This window comes from Xiphias gladius, chromosome 19 (assembly GCF_016859285.1).
Source record: "Xiphias gladius isolate SHS-SW01 ecotype Sanya breed wild chromosome 19, ASM1685928v1, whole genome shotgun sequence".
NCBI lineage: Eukaryota > Metazoa > Chordata > Actinopteri > Istiophoriformes > Xiphiidae > Xiphias > Xiphias gladius.
In genome coordinates this window covers 22,372,829-22,392,828 of record NC_053418.1, presented here as the reverse complement: position 1 = coordinate 22,392,828, position 20,000 = coordinate 22,372,829, and the positions used below count along the sequence as shown (strand labels likewise).

The 20,000-nt window shown below is 42.2% G+C and overlaps 2 protein-coding genes across 8 annotated transcripts in view; both read right to left on the bottom strand.

The window, feature by feature from the left end:
* LOC120804844 (nuclear receptor corepressor 2-like) overlaps positions 1-19,875 on the bottom strand; it is a 48,732-nt gene extending 28,857 nt beyond the window's left edge. For 5 of the 7 annotated variants that reach the window (XM_040154517.1, XM_040154523.1, XM_040154519.1 and 2 more), the window contains exons 1-12: positions 19,828-19,875; positions 16,955-17,021; positions 15,621-15,793; positions 15,292-15,385; positions 12,443-12,621; positions 11,671-11,725; positions 11,475-11,573; positions 9,297-9,433; positions 7,248-7,408; positions 6,055-6,117; positions 445-587; positions 159-294 (exon numbers count right to left, since the gene is read on the bottom strand). In XM_040154517.1, the coding sequence (XP_040010451.1) occupies positions 159-294; positions 445-587; positions 6,055-6,117; positions 7,248-7,408; positions 9,297-9,433; positions 11,475-11,573; positions 11,671-11,725; positions 12,443-12,621; positions 15,292-15,385; positions 15,621-15,793; positions 16,955-17,011 (1,297 nt within the window). In that variant the 5' untranslated portion in view covers positions 17,012-17,021; positions 19,828-19,875. Of the gene's footprint in view, positions 1-158; positions 295-444; positions 588-2,605; positions 3,197-6,054; positions 6,118-7,247; positions 7,409-9,296; positions 9,434-11,474; positions 11,574-11,670; positions 11,726-12,442; positions 12,622-15,291; positions 15,386-15,620; positions 15,794-16,954; positions 17,022-19,827 lie in introns of those variants that run through there. The other 2 variants (XM_040154520.1, XM_040154524.1) reach the window with 2 other exon arrangements.
* LOC120804970 (nuclear receptor corepressor 2-like) overlaps positions 19,824-20,000 on the bottom strand; it is a 32,756-nt gene continuing 32,579 nt past the window's right edge. The window contains exon 5 of the mRNA XM_040154728.1: positions 19,824-19,880. Within this exon, the coding sequence (XP_040010662.1) occupies positions 19,824-19,880 (57 nt within the window). The remainder of the gene's footprint in view (positions 19,881-20,000) is intronic.

The following is a 20,000-nucleotide window of genomic DNA, read 5'->3' as shown; positions in this document are numbered from 1 at the left end:
TAATGAAAGAGCATCTTATTTTAACTTTTAAAAGATTCATAATGCCCAAAAAGATAGACTCATCAATTAATAAACACAGTTAAAATAGAACCTTTGATTTATACAGTGTTTTGTTTCGGTCATTAGCATTGTGTATGTTGCTCTTGGGAGTGGTGTACCCTCTCCATCTTCAGGGGCCTCCTCTTCATTGCCACTGGCTCCAGAACCCTCCATCTCCTCCTCCTCTGCTGCATATGGGGCACTGGCCTCATTCTGCAGGGCTTTGCCCCTACGACGGGCCTTTCGCTCCTTCTCCTGGGTCGAAACAAACACACACTAAATAAAAACAGCCCACAGATCTTCAGAAAATCTGATAGCTTGGTGGTACACAAAAACCATGAATGGCTTCACTGTGTCAGCATCACATAGTGCAAATATGGCACAAGAAACCTTCCCCTTGCTTACCGATTTCATTTTATGCTGCTGCAGAATCTCATCCAGTTTCTGCCTCTTTTTGTAGTTGAAGTAGAAGTTCTTGCACTGTGACACAGTTTTTGATCCCACCATCTTGGCGATGGCTGACCAATTCCTACCATACTGGAGAAGGCCTGGAATTAACAGATGGACAAGCAGGGGGATTATGAAAGAAAAGGAACAAAGAGAAAGACAAGGATGACATGTAGCCTTGCATGACTACATCTCCACTCCGTATGAAATGATATTCTTTACGAAGCTGTAAAAAAGTGATGTACGCTATGCAAAGCGCAAAACTGTAAATTTAATGGTTATTCGGGTTTCTATACTCTAAAGAATATCTCCAACCGCAATCTCTTCAAGTGCACATTATGGAAGTCTATCTATGGTAAATCAATAGCCACCCGTCTCTATACAGCTGCCAAAACTATAGCACAGCCTGGGTGCTTAGTTCACAATGTAACATAGACATAGTCACGCTCTCTCAACAGCAGCAAGGCTTCATGCGTTACACTTTCTAAGTGGATAGAGGGACAGAGAGAGATACAGAGAGGGAGAGTAAGAGCGAGGGGAGTGGTGGCCCCCTGTCAGTCATACCAATGACATCACTACCTCTCCCCACTGGGGTCACTTTGTGTCATATTCTAACTGACTTTGATTTGACCCAGTTCTAAGAAACCCTAGTCCTTTACCCAGTCAAGCACATGATTGTGCCTTACACAAGAGTCTACAGGCACCCGGTGGGTCAGAGCTGTGATAGATCAACCTGTCATGAAACACACACACACTCGCTTAGCATATGTGTGCTAAATGAAGAGATGTAGAGAGCAGTCAGAGTGTAAGTGCAAGTGAGTGAGAAAGACAGATAAGGTAGAATTTGCTCCGGTGCCTGCCCCCCCCCGCCCAGAGTCTGCTGTTAGCTAAAGGGAGCTCATTAACTGTGTGTGTTGTAAGAGACTTAAGCTTACATCACCCACTTGTTTCCTGTGCCAGCCTGACAGGTCCTGGCAGCAGGGCAGCCTCTCTAAGGGTTGTGGAGGGGGGTTGGGTTTATTAACAGGCACAGAGCCAACACCTCTTGGGATAACCTTGGACATGGGTTCAGAGGTCTCTCAATCTCATCGCTTAATGGAGGCAGTAGGACAACAAGCGCAACTCTCAGCCAAAGGAGAGGAAAGGACAGCTGTTTACAGCCCTGTCATTTCAACTGCCACGCTCATCAGAAAGACTGACTGTGATAGCAATGCTTTATCGAATAATGCTAGTAATATCTAGTAGCTGCAATAAAAGCTGGACTATTAGTTGTTTACAAGTTTACTTTCTACGATATTATTTAACAGACTGTATTCATAATGTGTACTTATTTATGTGTACAGGGATACTGAGGGGTAAACAAGATATGACGATAAATATAAACATGTCACTCCAAATATGATAAAGTGTTACCATGTAGACAGAAAACTGTTTACATGGCAACATTTGTATTATATTTATCTCTGCACTGACATAAGTAAAGTACTACCTCTTTCACTCAAAATTACTTACGGATATAAAAACACATGTGCATCTAGAAAAGCTGTGCGTCATCCAGCAAATGTGAAGAAGATGTGTAATGTTCACAGTGAGAATGGGATTTATTAATGCCAGTATAAAGATCTACCATAACAAGCAAAGGTGATCTTCAAGTCTGACCTGCTGGTGTCTAAAATCTGCTACACACCTACAACCTGTCAAGTGTTAAAGTGGAAAAGGTTTTTCAGCTGAAATATTCATCGCTGCCATTAATGCATCGCTAGGACAGCTTATTCAAGAAAGAAAAGAAAAAAAGAACAGTCTGTCTGACTCACTCCAAGAAGACTAAGACACGTGACCGACACCTATCAACCTTCTACAGTCGTCTCACAAGAGGGAAGGAGGGGGCAGACACCCTCCACCCGGCCAGAGTACACACAAACATGCATGTGCTCGGACAAACAAAGACACACACACACACACACACAGGCATAATATCAAACACATTCAAACAACTAAGACAAACACTTAACTGCACCCATTGAACTTGAAGCAATAACAATGCAATTCATTTACTGAAAGTCAAAGGTCACTTTATGACCTCTAGGTACATCCAGTTTATTCCACTGTAAGCACGTACTCAAAGCACAATCCCAGGCAGCTCTGGTTAACTCAGGGCCTTAGTTGCTGGAGCAACACACATGGAACAAACATCCAATCAGCAGCAGCAGTACTGAAGCAGGTGGTAACCTAAGACCCAATCAGGACACTGTATTCCCATTAGCTCCTCCCAGAGAAAGTCCAATCAACACCTGGTGCAGCCAGAAAGTGGTTGTTCCTGTCTGTCACATGCCTGTCACTCCAGTCGTTGTTTCGTGGCCCGGCTGTGGATAATGCTATCAGACAGTCTGATCTCTTGAGGGCCAGCCGGGAAGCTCTTCGGGGTTGGGCCTTCCGATCCAGAGCAGAGGAGATGAAAACAGCTCAGTCTCGGCGCTCTTCCTGCCAACTGGCTTGATACTTGAGCCGGTGTCAGGTTGACGTGTTCCAAAACAGCACATGCTCCTGGCCTCTCCCCTCCTTTTCTTCTCACTCTGTCCTCCCTGTGCTTCGATGAGTGCTGGTCTGTTCTTCTCTGCCGTGTCTCTCCCCAATGGCGGTCGTCTGGGAAGACTTCCACAGGAAAGTGGGACTGTGGGGCGGTGCTATGTGCTCAGCCTTTCTCTCCCCTCATCTGATCTCTCCTCTATCTCTCTTTTTTTCCTCCCTCCCTCTCTCCGTCGGTCTGTCCCTCCCCCTACCTCACTCTGCCAGCAGGCACAGCGGCACGCACACACACACACACACACACACACACACACACACACACACACACACACACACACACACACACACACACGCATGAGTGAGTACACACTCACTCGAACCTCTCTCTCTCTGTCTCTCTTGTTAATACTCTAGCACACAGGCGCAAACACACACTCAGGCAGTCCAAGAGTAAACAGAGAGCAGAGAGAGAGAGAGCAGAGAGAGAGAGAGAGAGAGAGAGAGCCGCTGAGCTAAAGAGACAATAGAGAAAGAGAAAGGATACAGAAGTGGAGAGTAAGCAAAGAGAGAAGAGGGGAAAGACAGGAGGTGGGGGAGAGAGGGAGTTGATGTTGATACCATGAGAAAGCATAAAGGCTTTCACATTTTTCCTGACTGACCTGCTTTTCATCTTGAATGTGACCTCTCACCAGTCTATAACAACACAGAGTGAGGGGAGAGAGAAAGTGAGTGAGGGGAAAGAAGCGCTTGCCAAATCTTCCACAGCTCTTGCCAATCCGGGCCATTGCCATCTCCCATCCAAGATAGACAGACAGAACGAGAGGCAGAGATAGAGCAACAGTGGAGGAGAAAGAGAGAAAAGATAATATGGCATTCTCTACTTGCTGCTCCTTTAAATGGGTTCTTCCAGCAAGCAGAGCAGGGGCCATTATCCAGCTGCCTGCCTGCCTGTCTGCACCCAGGCAAAGCCTGCCAGATTAGTGCACTTACATAAACGCCAGCCAAGAAGGGTGCACATGCAAATACATAAAGCTTGGACCAAGTGCATACAGACATAACCTTCGCTACACATATCCTGCAAACACACACACACAAACAAACAAACAAACAAACAAAGAAACAAACAAACAAACAAACACACACACACACACACACACACACACACACACACACACACACACACACACACACACACACACACACACACACACACACACACACACACACACACACACACACACACACACACACACACACAGGCAGGCAGGCAGAGCGGGTGGGTTTAAGAGAGAGGCTTTACAAAGATTGGTCATCCCTTGTTTGAGGTACCAGTCTTTATGAGCAGTGAAGACTGAGTGATCTAGCTCAGAGTGTGGCCATGCCATCCTCAAAGGCAGCACTGGCTGGTGCTACCATGCTGAAACCCCGATATCCTGCCAGGCACTATAAATGCCATTATTCAGATCTGTTTAGTTCAAGGGGATAAACACATTAGCATTAGGACACCTAAGCCTCTTTAAAGCATATACATGTGAGGCACCTTCATTGGAGAGCACCTTTACAAGTTGATTCAATTCTATGAGGAAATGGGTGGGTGGGGCTATTATCTTGGAGTGTCTGAGTTCTTGGAAAGGGAATCCCTTTTGGCAGGTGTGGGGGTGGTTGCTAGAACTGATGAAAAACGGCAAGAGCAGCTCCTCCTCTTCGGCCCCTAGTACTGTAGCTGGGGTTGTGTGGTTGTGGTTACATAAACCCTTCATAGAAGCCCTGCTCTCACCAAGCTTCCAGGCTAATCCTCTGGGATGGAGCGCCCCATTAATCCCACTGCAGGAGAATGGAACTGAAGACATTAACCAGGATTACTACACAGGACCATGTTTGAGCCAGGCCAGCGCCAGTTATCACAAAATAACCCCTTAAGACACAAACGCCCCTGCATACACAAACCCCAAATTGCAGGAGACACCACACACACAGACATACAGCACAAGACAGATGGAATAACTCCTCTAGACCAAATGTGGTTTCAATATCTCATTCAAGCTGCTGATAGCTGCTTGCAAGAGGCACTTCATCATTGATCACAAGGAAGGACAGGTTAAATTAGTCAGAAGCAGAACTAAGTCGCACAAAGCATGATGACACATCATCTACAAATGGCCACAAAGCAGCCGCGTTGAAGTGAAATTGCGTTGAGTCGTGCAGAAAGCAAGAACTGACATTACACAAACGGTACTCAGCCACCTAAGACCAAGATTTTAAAAATGATATATAAAGAGATGCATTTAAACACACAGCTCAGGCCGACTTCTGGTAATGCAAGGTTCAAAAGAAAAGATATCCATAAATATTAACATACTGCCTGCAGCAGCCATCACCGTTTCTTGAAACATGTAAATCTGTCTTTTTAAAATACCCTAACAGATGAGAACCAGACCATCAGTCGGGTGTAACAGATCAGTGGGTGATCCCTATCAAAAAAGTAGTACACATTAGAAGCCACTGAGGTTGAGGAGCTCATTCAATCAGTAACTGAGACTCTTGCACTGCACGCAACAAACAATGTCAAACACATTCACGCAGAGCGGTGGTGCAAGGAAAATGGCAGTGACCTCTGAGAATCAGCCATAGGCTTCTGGGTAATCTTCAGTCAGAGACAATAAACAGGCTAAGTTAATGACTGCTGCATTTGCAGGGGCTGGCTGATAAGAGGCAGACTTTACAGCCTGTTTGATAAAAAGACAGGCTGCCTTGACCCAGAGAGACAGGGAAACGGCTCCAAAGAGCAGCAGACCCAGTCCAGGCAGACTGACACATACACGCATAGACACAACCTAGCAGCACGTGGCAGAGGCTGCCTCTCTAACAGGAAGTCACAGCCGCACCACTTGTCTATGCTTTCAAAAAAAAAAAAAAAAAAAAAAAAAAAAACAGTGCTTGATATGCTGTTAATCCTCTTTCCTTTGGTATCTCGATTATAATGCAAAGTAACTACGATGAAGTTACACTTCATGAGGAGAAGAAAGGTTTATTCTGTATTACCTTTTTTGGCAGTTTCCATCTCTTCTTCAGTCCAGCGAGAGCTCTCATTCATCTCCAGATTGGCTGTTAAAAAAAAAAATAGAGAACCACCAAGTTAGAGAAGGCGGGAGGAGGGGGGAGTGGGCACTTGTTACAAAGACAGTTAGGGAGTGACTGACAAGAGGAAGGGAAGGAGAGAGAGAAATTAGAGAAGAAAAAAGAATAAGAGGGTGGGGGGCAGGGTAGCTTGTGTTGCTTGCCAGTGAGGCACTGCAGCGCAGGTCGCTAGGGACTGTTTGTTTTAGATGGAGGAAGCAGGAAATCCAAGGAGAGTAGTCAGTTAATGATTATAGACATAACAACTGGCTTCTTTCCCTGCACAGGCCGTAAGCCAGGCCGACCCGGGCCCTGCATGGCAGACAGCGAAGCAGGAGCCTGTGCTTATGTGTCCTCTATATGGACACAAATGAAGGGCACAGTGGGCCAGCTAGCACTGCTGCCAGCAGGGGAACAAACAGTGGCGGAGGGGGGCTGCTAATGAGAGCCCCCACAGCCCAAGTCAACTGGGGATTCCCTGCAACTTAAACCTGTGCTGCAGGAGTGACTGCAGCATGGATCCACAACTGCTGAAACATCAAAAATCTGTCATAACCTGCAGCATGAGTGTTCGTGTGTGCACAGCTGACTTCCCACCCACAAGGAAACAAAGAGCTAAGAGGGGGGACAGTGCTGACACACTGAGTATTCTCAATACTTTTGCCAGAAGGTGGGATTTAAACTACTTATTTCATGCAGTCACAGTTCTTCATTGTTGTGATTTCATAGCATTTCATAGTAGCCATTTATGAGTGTCACTTTAGCAGAAAGTATTGAGTGCAAGACTGATTGTGAATACTGTAAGTGAAAGAAGACAAAAGAAACAATAGTGCACTCTTGTGGTGTGGGACAGGAGGCCACAACTAGATCAAAGGTGAAAAAGAAAATAGTTATTTGTAAATCCTCTATTGTATTTTATCAGGTCTTTGCATTTATCAGGTAGTATTACAGTGGTTTAATTGCAATTTGACCAACAATTTATTACATATTTTTTACCCACATCACTCTCTCAAATAACAGTTTGCAATGTGCTGCATGCTAAATTTATTTTGATATTAAAAAACACTAGACAGAGAAGCAAATTGGTGCTAAATTGGTGCAGCGCAGCTAAGACTGACCAAGCTCATTGTTGAGAGGCGGTGTGGTGGTCTCCTCCACTTCACTGGTCATAGAACGGGTGATGCGGCCCTTGCGGCGCCCCTGGCTATTGGCTGTCCGTCGACCCTTGAAAGCCACAGTGGGCTCTTTGTCCTCTGCATCTTCTCCAGAGGTGTCATCCCTGCATTTGAGAAATGTCAGTACAGTCAGCAGGAGACATACACAGGGTGTCTGAAGGTGTACATGTGATGGATCACTGATATAGGAGCCCTATACACAGTCCCATAATTTTGGGGCAGCATTGTAGGACACAGGTAATTATCATTTAGACATTGCCAAACAAGGAAATGCTATTCATCCAACTGAGCATGTGTTTCACTGCTGAAGATCAGACTGAAGGATAAAAAGCCCCTGACACAAGTAAGAATGGAAGATAGCTGCAGTACAGGCAAGCTCTGGCATCACCAAGGAAGATGCACAGTGTCTGCTGCTGACTATGGGTCACCTACTTTAGGCGGTCACTGACTGCAAAAATTTTGCACTAAAGTATGATTAATTTAGGTCTGTTTTAATGTATAAGAAGATAATTCCTGAACTGTTATAAACTGATGAAAATGTATACATCATCAGAAAGATAACACTTGAAACTTAGTCATCGTTTAATTTCAGACCCAATGTGCTAAAGTACAGAGCTACCAACAAAAAATGTACAACTGCGATAATACTTGCAGGTTGCAATGTACATTGTGGGGTATTATCAAAATCATAAAGATATATCGTATTGTGTTTAGCAAATTTAGGAAAAAAAAGGGGAGTACGGAGATTACACTAGTGAAATAATATCAATAAAATCTTTTCTGAGATGCAAATATTCACTCGGTCCCACAAATTTAATTCAAACTTGTGTCCATCACCATCCTGTCCCTAATGCTGTTGGCCTCTACACTGCATTGGCTTTAGTGAGAAAAACCTGGCCATGTGTATGCAGACACTGCCCCCCCCCCCCCCCAAAATATAATTTATTGAGTGTCAGCACAATGCCATGCCAGGAGACAGCCACTGAGTTTGAACCCACTGCTCCTCCATTCATCTTCCCCCAGCTACATTAATCTAGCTGAGAGGAGCTAGTGGCACACTAAATATAGTCGAGCTAGCTGTGCCAACGGTGACAGGCACGTAGCAAGGTGTGCTGGGAGTCACAGAGTCCCCTGGCCTCACCTCAAAGTGGGGAGGCAGTAGGCAATGCTTCATAGTCATCTTCTGGTCTGGCACAACTGCTCAGAAATATTACCTGCCATTACTTGAAACTGCTGTGTTGTAAACCATCAGCTGATATCATAATATAGTGCATGAATACCGAGATAGACTGCTGTGTTTATAAATTGATTTTCAGGTTAAAAAAGCAGTGATTTCCATCTGTTGTTTTGCATCCTTAGATGGCACTGTGCCCGAAAACACCCCCTCCACCCCTGCACCCTCTTGCCGAAACTCACTCTTCGATACACACTAACAATTTAATTTGACAGCTAGGCTAATCAGACTGTCTATTTTCCCCACCAAAAACCCCCAGACTAACAAAATAAGCACAGTATTTTAAAAATGACACTTGGCATCCCTTTGGGAAGGGGAGAAGCATAAACAGGAAAACAGCTGTTTTAACAGGGAGAACGAATTGCCTCTTGAATTTGCTGTAGGTGGAAAGTCTTGCTGGAGGTGAGGGAGTAAGAGCTCAAGGGTTACAGAATGATTGGGTTTCCAGATCCACTTCCCCTAGCCAAAACTTACTCCTACTCCATTTGCTGCAGCCTGACCTGGAACAATTCTAAAAATTGTGTGTTGGAGAAATGGAGAGAGTTAGTAGATTGCTGCAGCTGTACAGGTTCAGGCTCATACAATGTGGCTGTAATGTTCTCACTCGGCTTTATCTTTTCCTCTCAAACTGTCAGTGTGCTTTTCTAATGATTCATTAAGTAAAGTCGTCTTTGTGCAATTAAACTTTCATATAGTGTATGATACAAAAGACATGATTCCAGCATGGAAGGTTTAGTCAGTACTAACAAGTGACTCACTTCATTCCATCTTCCTTGTCTTCAGCTTCATTTTTTTCTTCATCCCTTTCTCCCTCCTTCTCTTTCTCTTCCTTCTCCTTGTCTTCCTGGCTACTTCGGTTCACTTGCTGCTGCTGCTGCTGCTGCTGCTGGCCATGCTGCGATGAGAGAGTAACAACACGGTGCTCTATTACAAAGATAATCCCAGGTAACTGGATACACAGATTTATAAACAAACACCACAACCTCTCCTGTAACCTGTATATCTTAGATCCACACACTTCCATGTGTGGATGCTCAAAAAATGCTTGCATTTATCACTGAAGTGTATGTCTGTGTCTGTCTGTTATGGAAAATCATTCTGTGTAGTATTTATTTTTTTTAGCTAGAGAGCGTACCATAATCAATTCACTGGACAGTGAAGACTGGTAGTTGGTATTCCTGTTTTCTGTTTCCTAAGTAGATTCCTCCGACATTTCTCTATAATTAATCACCTTTCAGCACATGCATTTTCCGCTTGTCTGCAAACAGTGAGTGAGGTGGCACTTCCTGTGGCAGATTTGATATCTAAGACATCATTCGGATATAATTGTACTTCTGGCACACAGCTGCAGACGGCATGGTGTCTGGCTGGCTTTCTGATGAAGTAACACAACAACTGCACCATGTTGTTTGCAAAAACATAGAAATATGAAACATAAAATAATTCCTCTCTCTGTCATTTTTTGTTTCATTTATTTAAAGTACACAACACTCACTAACCCAAAAAACTGTTCATTTTCAGCACAGGCAAAACAAAACAGGATATGAAAGCTCTGAAATTTCTGCCATATAACTTTTGTTCTTTAAGCACCCAGAACCACTTCCTTACCAGTTTCCTGTCTGTCTGGGCTTTTAGGGTTAGAGTTCAGAAGATTACACACACACACACAGCCCAAACCAAAAACCTTACACTGCTTAATACTGACAAAGCAGATATACATACTTACACTGATAAGAACTACTGCTCTGTTTAATGTATTTACAGTTGCTGCCATTGGGCTAATGCCCATCCAAAGAACGCAAACCTTTGTTGATCTCTTTACTACATATCTGTGCTTAAAAAAAAGACACATTGCCTGTGGCTCCTAACAAGAGAACATAAAAAGGAGTGGAGCAAGATGGCAGGGAGAAGAGCAACATCAAAAATCACCTTTCACTCGCATACCCTTTTTCTCCATTTGCACAATATCACTAATGTCCTCTCCCTCCCTTTGAAATTAACTAGGACTGAAAACAAATAAAAGCCGTAATTCAATAGGACTTAATGGTCTCCAAGCCTCACATGCAGCTCAACACTTTTTCCTTTTCCTTTCGCCATATGCATTGTCAGCCTATTAATCTCTATCCACCCTAACTATAGAGATCTGTTAGCACTGCTTCTAAACATGCCCCAAGCTGATCTAGGGGCCACCATGAAGTTTAACAGCTAGTACCTGATCTGAGGCTAAGTAACAACTGGGAAGAAATTAGCATCAGAAATTACCTGTGTTAAAAAAAAAAAAAAAAACTCACAGTATGGAAATACTGCTGACATATGAGGTTGAGCAAACTGTGGCACTTGATCAGCACTACTGACTGACCCTTGGCGTTTTATGGCTTAAACTACCTCACTGTTCTACAAAGACATCACAATAGCTCCAGTGCTGGTAGTGAGATTATAGCTGTGTTCACATTGGACACACTAAGCAAGAGAATGCCCCATTTTTAGTAGTTTTCAGAGAGTTTAAAAGCATTTTGTATGCAGTATTTGCACGCCAGATACAACATATTTATCTGCATTATATGCCTTGTGAGATGCACCCAAGTGAAAACATGCCCATCTCCACGTAGAAAAAATGTCAATGCAACTTTTTCTCTGTTGTCAAACTGGATAAAATCAGAGTCAAGTCTTTCTTAAGTTGCATCCATTGTACACAACAAAAATAAGGGCAAAGTTAGTAGTGGCTGTTCTTGTCAAACCTGTTTCACAGCAGAGAATGGCATCAGGCCTGGAGTGTAATGACTGAAATGGAAAACGTGTTCTTCATATAGCAAATGACATTAGTTACTGTCCATTCTAGTGCTTGTGCCTGGTGCACCTCACACTTTCAAGCCCACGTAGCTTGCTGTATGATTGAGAGCGTCTTTCTGAACTGTGAGCTTCTAAGGTAAGAATACCTGGCTTCTTCCACGGCGTCTGTAGTTTCTCCGCACTATGTTCTTATAGTTTTCATTCTTTTTGGTCAGGTAGTAAAACAGCACACACTCTGCCACCGTCTGAAACATGAAAGATATCATATTTTCCAACAACCATTTCCCAAGAAGACTGGATCACACAGACCACCAACACCAAAAAAAGGAAATAAGTCAATACCTTTCTCTCCAGAAAAGACGCAATCAGACCAAAGTTTTTGGGGTGCTGGATGAACCTGTGGGAGCAGAAGAAAGAAACTCTTGCAAACTGCTAATGGCATAATTCAAAATTATTGGCATTTGCCAAAGGACTCAAAGAAAACCACAAAATAACACAAAGAGAATTAATGAAGAGGTGACGTCAGTGCTATCACAGGAAAAAACATTCAAAATTAAGACTCATCTTACTTTAAAAAAGAAAAAGATCAAATAGGTATACTAAATCACACTAGACATACTTTAGAGATTAAGTATCTTACTGTATGTTTTGGATCAGAGTTGTCAGTATATAAAACTGAGACTCTTCTTTTTCTATGTGGGTAAACTTTAAAGTCACTGATTTTACTGTGTGGTTTTAATTCAACTTGGAAGCGTGAAACACCTCCTCTCACTTCTCACGAAAGGGGAAGATTCACTTCCTTACCAACAACTTACTGACCTTTTATCGGGTCACACATACTTCACAAGACATACTTCATCTTGTTGCTTAGAAATAAGCTCTCAAGCACTTTCTCTAATAAATAAGAAAGTAGAGCTAATAGCTAATATGGCATTTGATAAATTTTGATCAAATTAGAAATGTTGAAAAAAAAAGTTTAATGTAAAAAGGGAGTATTTCGCTCAACTTATCCCAATCTAGCTGCTAGGAAACAGGGATAAAGGAAGATCTCTTTCTATTCAGAGAAGATGAAATTATATTTGACACCATGACATTAAAGAAGTGTTCTGCTTACTTCTCTCTGAAAGTGTCCTTCTCCTGCTCGCTCCACATATTCATAACCTGCCGGTCCTTGTACACCTTCATGGGGTCATCCATCAATCCATTCATGTTGATGAACTTAATGCGTTGCTGCTCAGCGTCAAACAGCATAGGAGGGATGACTGCCAGCTGTCGCATTTGCTTCTCTGTGTTCTGACGTACACAAATGTCACACACAGAAAACATCATCCTGGAGTGAGTGGGCTGGTCCAGAGAGGGAAACTATCTGATAACATGGTGTTTATACTGACATGCACTATATGAAACCTGATGTGGTACTGCACTCTGGCTTGAAGCGTGGAAGAGTTCAGAAGACAGGAGAGGAACTTAAGGGTATCTTGTTGGGTCGACAGGCTAAGGCATGTTTCTTGTCAAATGTAAACTTCCCTAAAACAGACATCTTTCCTGTCACTCTCCAATTTACAACCTAACAAAGAAATATCTTAAAAATAAAATCATGTATGAGGTTACGAAAGGGGAGGAAAGGAAAGGGGCTGATACTACCTTAAAAAAGGTAGGAGGTATAGAAGACATTTCTTGAGATGAGACCAGAAAACCCATGTGGACACACTGCCCAGTTGAATGGGGCCAGACTGACATGAGAGGAACAGGTCTAACCCATAGCATGGTCCTCCACCATTATCCTTAACACTGGCAGTACCTCACATTACAGGAGTGACACCACAAGCGTAGCAAATCTCCTGCCTATGCAGATTTTAACATCTATAATTAGCAATATCAGGCAACCATACTTTTTTTTCTACTTTACTTAAAGGTGTGTACTATGAGGTTCAGAATTTTTGAAAGGTAACTACAGCAACCTTTGTAAGCCTATATAGCATACATTTGGCTGGTATTTTTTAAGTCACTCAGGCAAATTCTATTTATACAATCTACCTTGGGCTTGAACAATTAAAAAAAAATAAAGAGCTGTCTTAAACAAGACTGACACTTTTGATGCTGAATCTTTTCCAAGCAGCCAAAATCTGAAGGCTATTATATGTTTGTGATTTTGAAGCCCCTGCTGTAATTTTTCATACTCTTCCTCAAACCTTAGATTCACCATGGGACAGTTATAATGTGGACGAGTACACGGACAATAATTACTGATGCACCAGCAGCTGATGCTATGTGTCAACTGTGCCCGTTATACATGGAGGAAAGAGAAACAAGGGAAGACTATAAAAACGAGACAGGCAGTAAAAGCTGACAGAAACCAAAGTTTTAGGAGCATTTCAATTGAAAGCAGCTGTGCTGATGTGCTTGCCACTGGGCTGTGGCGGCCTTTAATGGCTAGTATTTAGCTTGGCTAGCCCTGCTAACTTGGCTACCACAAAAATTACAATGGCATACCAGTTGAGAACAAGCCCTCAGTGTGAGCTGGTATCTGTGAGTGGAACCACAGTACATAAGGCTAACCCAGAAGAACAGCTGTGCTATGTGACGATATTTACCGTCACTGAAACATAACTATGTTGCAGTGAACTGAGCTACATTTCATGGTGGAGAAGAGGTTGCGTGACTCAGATCACATCTGTAGACATGTTCTTCATATAGGTTTACCGACTATAATGTTGTTATCCTGATTCTTAGGGCAAAAGTCCTGATACCAGGTATCGGTATCGGGACTGATACCTAGGCTTGAGTATCGGCCGATACCAAGTACCAATCCGATATAACATCGTAGGCGTAGAACTCGTTGGTGTAGCAAGTGTGGAACAGCTCCAAACTGCTGACCATTTGTTTTTAGTTCCCTCCATGCTATGTTAGCTCTCCCTCTAGCAAAGTGTAAGGGCTTCCGGCGCACTGCACACGTGATGTAGTAAACGCGCATAGATGTACATACAGAACAACATAGAATTGAATTGAACAGATCAACCCCATAGATTGGCCCTATTGTCACCAATTCCCGCTCCAGCTTTCTGAGTCAGTAGTGGACTGATATCAGTGCATCCTTACTGATTGTCCATACTGTGAATCTACTATGTGCTCTATTCTGTACACATGACATCTATTGCATGTCTGTCTATCCTAGAAGAGGGATCCCTCCTCTGTTTCTCTTTCTGAGTTTTCTTCTAATTATTTTTCCGTTAAAGGGTTCCTTTTTGTTTGTTTGTTTTTTTTTGGGGGGAGTACTTCATTATCTGTCTCGAGGGTCTATGGACATAGGTTTTCATATGCTGTATAGATTGTTAAAGCCCCTTGGGGCAAATTTGTGAATTGTGATATTGGGCTATACACTGTGATAAAATTTGACTTGATTTTTGACTTCACATTTTTGCAAACCAAGTTTTTATGATAGTGTTTTATTATCTTCACTTTCTTTTTACAGAATATGAAACAAAATAATAATCATAAATTTTATTAAAATATGTTTTTGCATAAGGAAGCCAATAATGGCTCATTTTATAGAGACCTGGCCTACTTAATTTATCTTATTTACCCCTGCTCTTAAAAAAAAAAACTTTTAAGTACTCTTAGAGAGGAATAAAAGCAATCAATAGAATACTCAATTTTGAAAATTAATATTTATAAAATAAGAAAATAAGCATATCTATATTTATATGGCATAGAAATAAATTAATATGATCCCAGCATTTTTTTTGTGTGTGTAAAGTTGTTACCCACCACATCAGACAGCCGGGGTTTCATTCCTGGCAACAGTGCCAGCCTTGACATGTGTTCCACTCAATACAATCAGACATTTGAATGTCTGGCTACCATTGATATTTAAAGCTCAAGAACATGATAAGTTGCCAAAGAGCAAGTGGAAGGGAAAACCATCTTAACATAACATAATTCAATATTAACACTAGAGCTTACCTCATGCTCCGATATTCCATCAATGATCTCGGAGACCTCATGTTCACTGCGAGCTGCAGACGAGGTCAGCCCACCTCCTCGCTGCCCAACACGGCTACAGAAGGAAAAATACAGAAGAGCCGTCACTCAAAACTACCCACTTATTACTGTTACCGAGCCACTTATATTACACAGTGAAATAAATCCACATTCATTCTTTACAGTAACCACAGTAACTAGGCAACAATTCATAGTGATTAAGTTAGTTCCAGAAATTAACGGTATATTTTACTCTGATGAACAATCACAGACTCCCTGTTGTGAAAGGGAAGAAAAACCTGCAATCTCACCTCTGCATGCGCTCCTGCAGCTCTCTTTGCTTGCGGATCTCTGGGAACTGTTTCTCGTAGTACTCCCGCACCTTGCTCTCCTTGGCTCTGCGCCGCGGGTTGTTTTCGATGCGCTCGACTTTCTTCTCCCAGGCTTCCATCAGCTGGTCATAGCGCTGGCAAAATTTCTGTTCCTGAAGCACCACAGAAAAGGGGAAGATCTCAATCCACTGCTGATCCACTGCACTATCAACAATCTCTCTTTCTATGTCTTACCTGTGATTTCATGACACAAGTCAGAGGAGATATAATTATGGAACATTTAACAGGTACAGCTAAAACAACACATCTCTCAAAAAGCAGACTGATGTTGGCTGACCTAACATTCAATAATTATATTCAGTAATGTTCCTTAGCTCTCAGTCCCTCAGTTTCTCCTACCATTTACCTCTACATGTCCAGAGGGGGTAAAGTGCTATATTGGTATTCTCTGGGGAGTCTGGCCTTGAGCCATGGCTTTGGCAGGCGACAGCCCACTGTTTTCCCAGCTTCCTCACAGGCAGGCTGTAAAGCAGACCATTAACCCTGGTGCAGACACTACCCTCACTAGGCTCATAAACCACAAGGTGATATCTCCCCACACTCTGCCCACGAGGAGCTACCTCCCCCACTTAGACACAACACGAGAGAAGACTGGACACTCATCCATGGCTCACATGCTTTTGATAAAGGTGCTGCATTTGAAAATTGTTCTTCCTGACCTCACATATACTGCTATAGGGCGGTTGTTGCTGGGACTATCAACAAGGTTGGAAGCAGTTTAAGAAAAGTTATTTTTACACTATATTACCTACTTGTGGATAGATGCAAATTCCACAGTAAAACTGTGGACGTGATTTACAATAATGATTTTCTGTCAAGCCACTTGATTTAAGATGTCTGCCTGGCTCTACCATCAGAGCTCACCCCCATTGATCTCTGCTTTATTTATAGTCATGCTCTTTGGCTAAGTCTTGCTCAATTGCTGGCAGGCAAGAGCCTTTACTAACCCTGTACAGTGATCATTATACAGTAGTGCTTGACTGACACTGAATTCAGCAGATGTATATATAAAAAAAAAATCTAGGTTTTACCTTCAGGTGACATTATGAGAGAATTTCTTTGTTTTTCAAAAGGAATTGCTTCCCCATGGTACAATAACTGCACTGAAACAGATCAGGCCCAGAGCTCTATTCCTCTTTAGTCTGTCTAAAATGGCCATTCATTTCAAGAAACCGCTAGCCCAGTTTCACTCTAGGCATTGGTTATGGGGTGAGTCCCAGCAGAGAGTCAAAAATGAGGAGTTCTCTACTTACCCATTGTTTACGAGCATGATTTCTCCTCTTGAAGTATAAGATGAGCTTCTTTCTCATCGCCTGGTTTCTGAGAGGGATGAAGAAAGGAAGGCACGGAAAAAAACGAGGGGCAGAGGGATAGGAAGAATGGATATAGGTAGGACATTCAAGGAAACACTCAATTCAGACAATGCTTTGGCTTTCATCATATTTGTCACATAATAAATCTAAGTATATGGTGTTCTCTTCTGATCCTTGTGTACAAATGTTGTTCCCGCTGCACTTCTTCTGCCTCACTTCTTTAACCAGTGAACACACACACACACACACACACACACACACACACACACACACACACACACACACACACACACACACACACACACACACACACACACACTCATACAAACACAAACAATGCCTGTCCTTGTATGACACCGCTCAATAAACTCAAACTTGCTTCTGGGTGGAAAGGACAGAGAGGGAAGCCAAACTTATAAAACTTGCCTGGGCTGGGGAGAGCCAGCCATAGTGCTTCAAATAAAGGTCAGGGCCAGTAATCTCCTTAGGCAGCCACTCAGTTTGTCTCTTTCTTTGCTGCAAGACAGAGTTTTATTCCTGACACTTAATCTGTCAGTTGTAAGGTCACGTTCCCCACTGATTAATGTAATCTTATTCTACATTAGTCACTTCAGCTGAGCCGCAAGGTCCCTCGGGTTACAGGCAAGGACAGAAGACGCGGAATTGGGCTACTCACGGTGTACAAGTTTGGTGAAAATTGGAAGATCGCATGATAACATTTGGGATCTAGAATGATAAACACACAGGATGACCCATTCTTCATTTCCCAAACATGTTATCTGCAAAAACAAACCCCAACCTACATAAACACTCCAACACACCCACACATACAAACAGACACGTATTGAGCTAAGCCATTGCAGCAGGAAAGATAAATACTGCCAAATCCAGCTAGATACTGTTCATATCCACATACCGTGCCATATAATGGGTGAGAACTAACTTGGTATGGCAAAAACAGGTCTAATAGATTAATCCCTTTAGAGACAGAGATAGCATTGTCCTCTAGACACCAGATGGCAAAGGGAAAGATTAGTTGTCCTGAACCCCCACGAAAGGTTTCCTTTGTCCTGCCCTAAACCTGTGCCATTTCTGAGATATCAGAGAACACTGTAATTTGGCACAATACCTCTAAAACATGCTGGATTCGTTATACACGCACTTGTGACAGATGTTCTCCAGTAGTACAACCACACTGAGCAAAAGCTTTTCAGACTTCAAAGTTTGATTTTGTCTTCACAGTGGTCTGCATTTATCATCAGATGAGTAGTAATAGCACTTTGGGTGCAGGAGATGAGCTGGGATGGGGGCTCAGATGCTAAGCGCGCCATAGAGATATTGGTAGTCATCTATCCCAGCAGGGATGACTGCCAAGGTTATCAAACAGGTTAGCAAAACAAAGAAGTCAATTGTGCTGACTCAAAGCAACATAGTGGTATTTAATAACACACACATGGAGAGAGAGAGAGACGAGAGTTTCCAGTTAATTGCTTTGAGGCAATAATAATGATCAAACGGTGCAGGGATCAAAAGGAGTGAAGACAGAGCAGTGTGTGGCTAAGAGGTCAAACACATCTTGTGGTATGCCACTGTGCCCAAACCACAGTGCCAATGGTGAAGACAGGCTATTATAACCCAACTACAGCGCTTTGATGTGCCTTAGTGAATTACGTTCCTTAAAAGATTACAGATGCACGTAAGCCTTATTGACAGACATGGCAAGATCACGCAAAGTTGTATACTTTCTACTCCCCTTAGTGCAGAAATCCACTAACATATAAAATGGAATTGATTTATTAATCATTCACTCAATGCAACCTTGGATGCTGGGAAAAGCATCCTGCTGTTATTATTTCATGTCATTATATCGGGGGCAAAAAATGAAATCAATGGTCATTTGAGTCCATTGTCAGAGGCATTTTTCTTTTGTTTTATTGCATTCCACTAATGCACCTTTAGTTTGAGCACAGATGATCTGAAGCTCTGTTAGCGGCAAAAAGACTTAACTAGAATTCAAAGATGACTGACTGTACCTTTGCATCTCTCTATACATGTGTTGCTGATTTTTGACCTAAATCCTATTTTCTTATGTGACAGCAATATAAATATGACTTAAAACAATTCTACAATCTTGTTAACTCAGTATTGGTGGTAGCTAACAGACATCGGATACTAGTCATATTCCGAAGCATACAAAAAACTTCTGTGATATAAAATTAAAGTAGCCTTTAATCACATATTCGAGGTCTTCACAACAAAATAACGACTAGGCTTCGTACATTTCAGGATATTTCAATCCAAAAAAAAATGTTTTTTTTTTTATACCTAGCATTAAATAGGAGAAAATGGGTGTACTCAACTCAACACTTTAATTAGGATGAAAGAAGGCAAGCAATTAACACTACACAACATAATACTAGAAATGTATCAAACAGAATTGACAGAAGTTACCTATCCGTTAAATAACTGCATTTTCTTAGCCTGTAGACTAATCTGCTGGCTGATTTCATAATCAAACCGACCACACTTTCAATGACAGTGCAAGTCCTTTTGCATAGGGCATTTGCAATATTTTTTTTTAACCATCTGGAGCTGCACTCGTTACACAAGTTTTTTCCAGTATGTTTTGAAAATCGTGATATATTTCCCAATAATAATCTTTTTTGTTTAAAACATATAAAACAAATGTCTTAGAGATCTGTGGTGAGCTCCTCTGTCGTAGTTAAACTTTTCAACACTTTACATGCTTCGGTGGGGGTATATAAAACATTTCTTATGTAAAACGGTTTAGGCATATTTAAAAATAGACTCACATTTTGATGTTCTCATGGTACTGCTTGGTATCAGAGGGCTGGTTGTACAGAGGCTATAACAGGACAAGAAACAAGCAGATCAAAGAATCAGTTCTATTTTCAGTTGTGCAACAGATTACAAACAGTTGAATTTCAACAGGAAGATACATCAAGGCCAAATGACAGAATTCTCT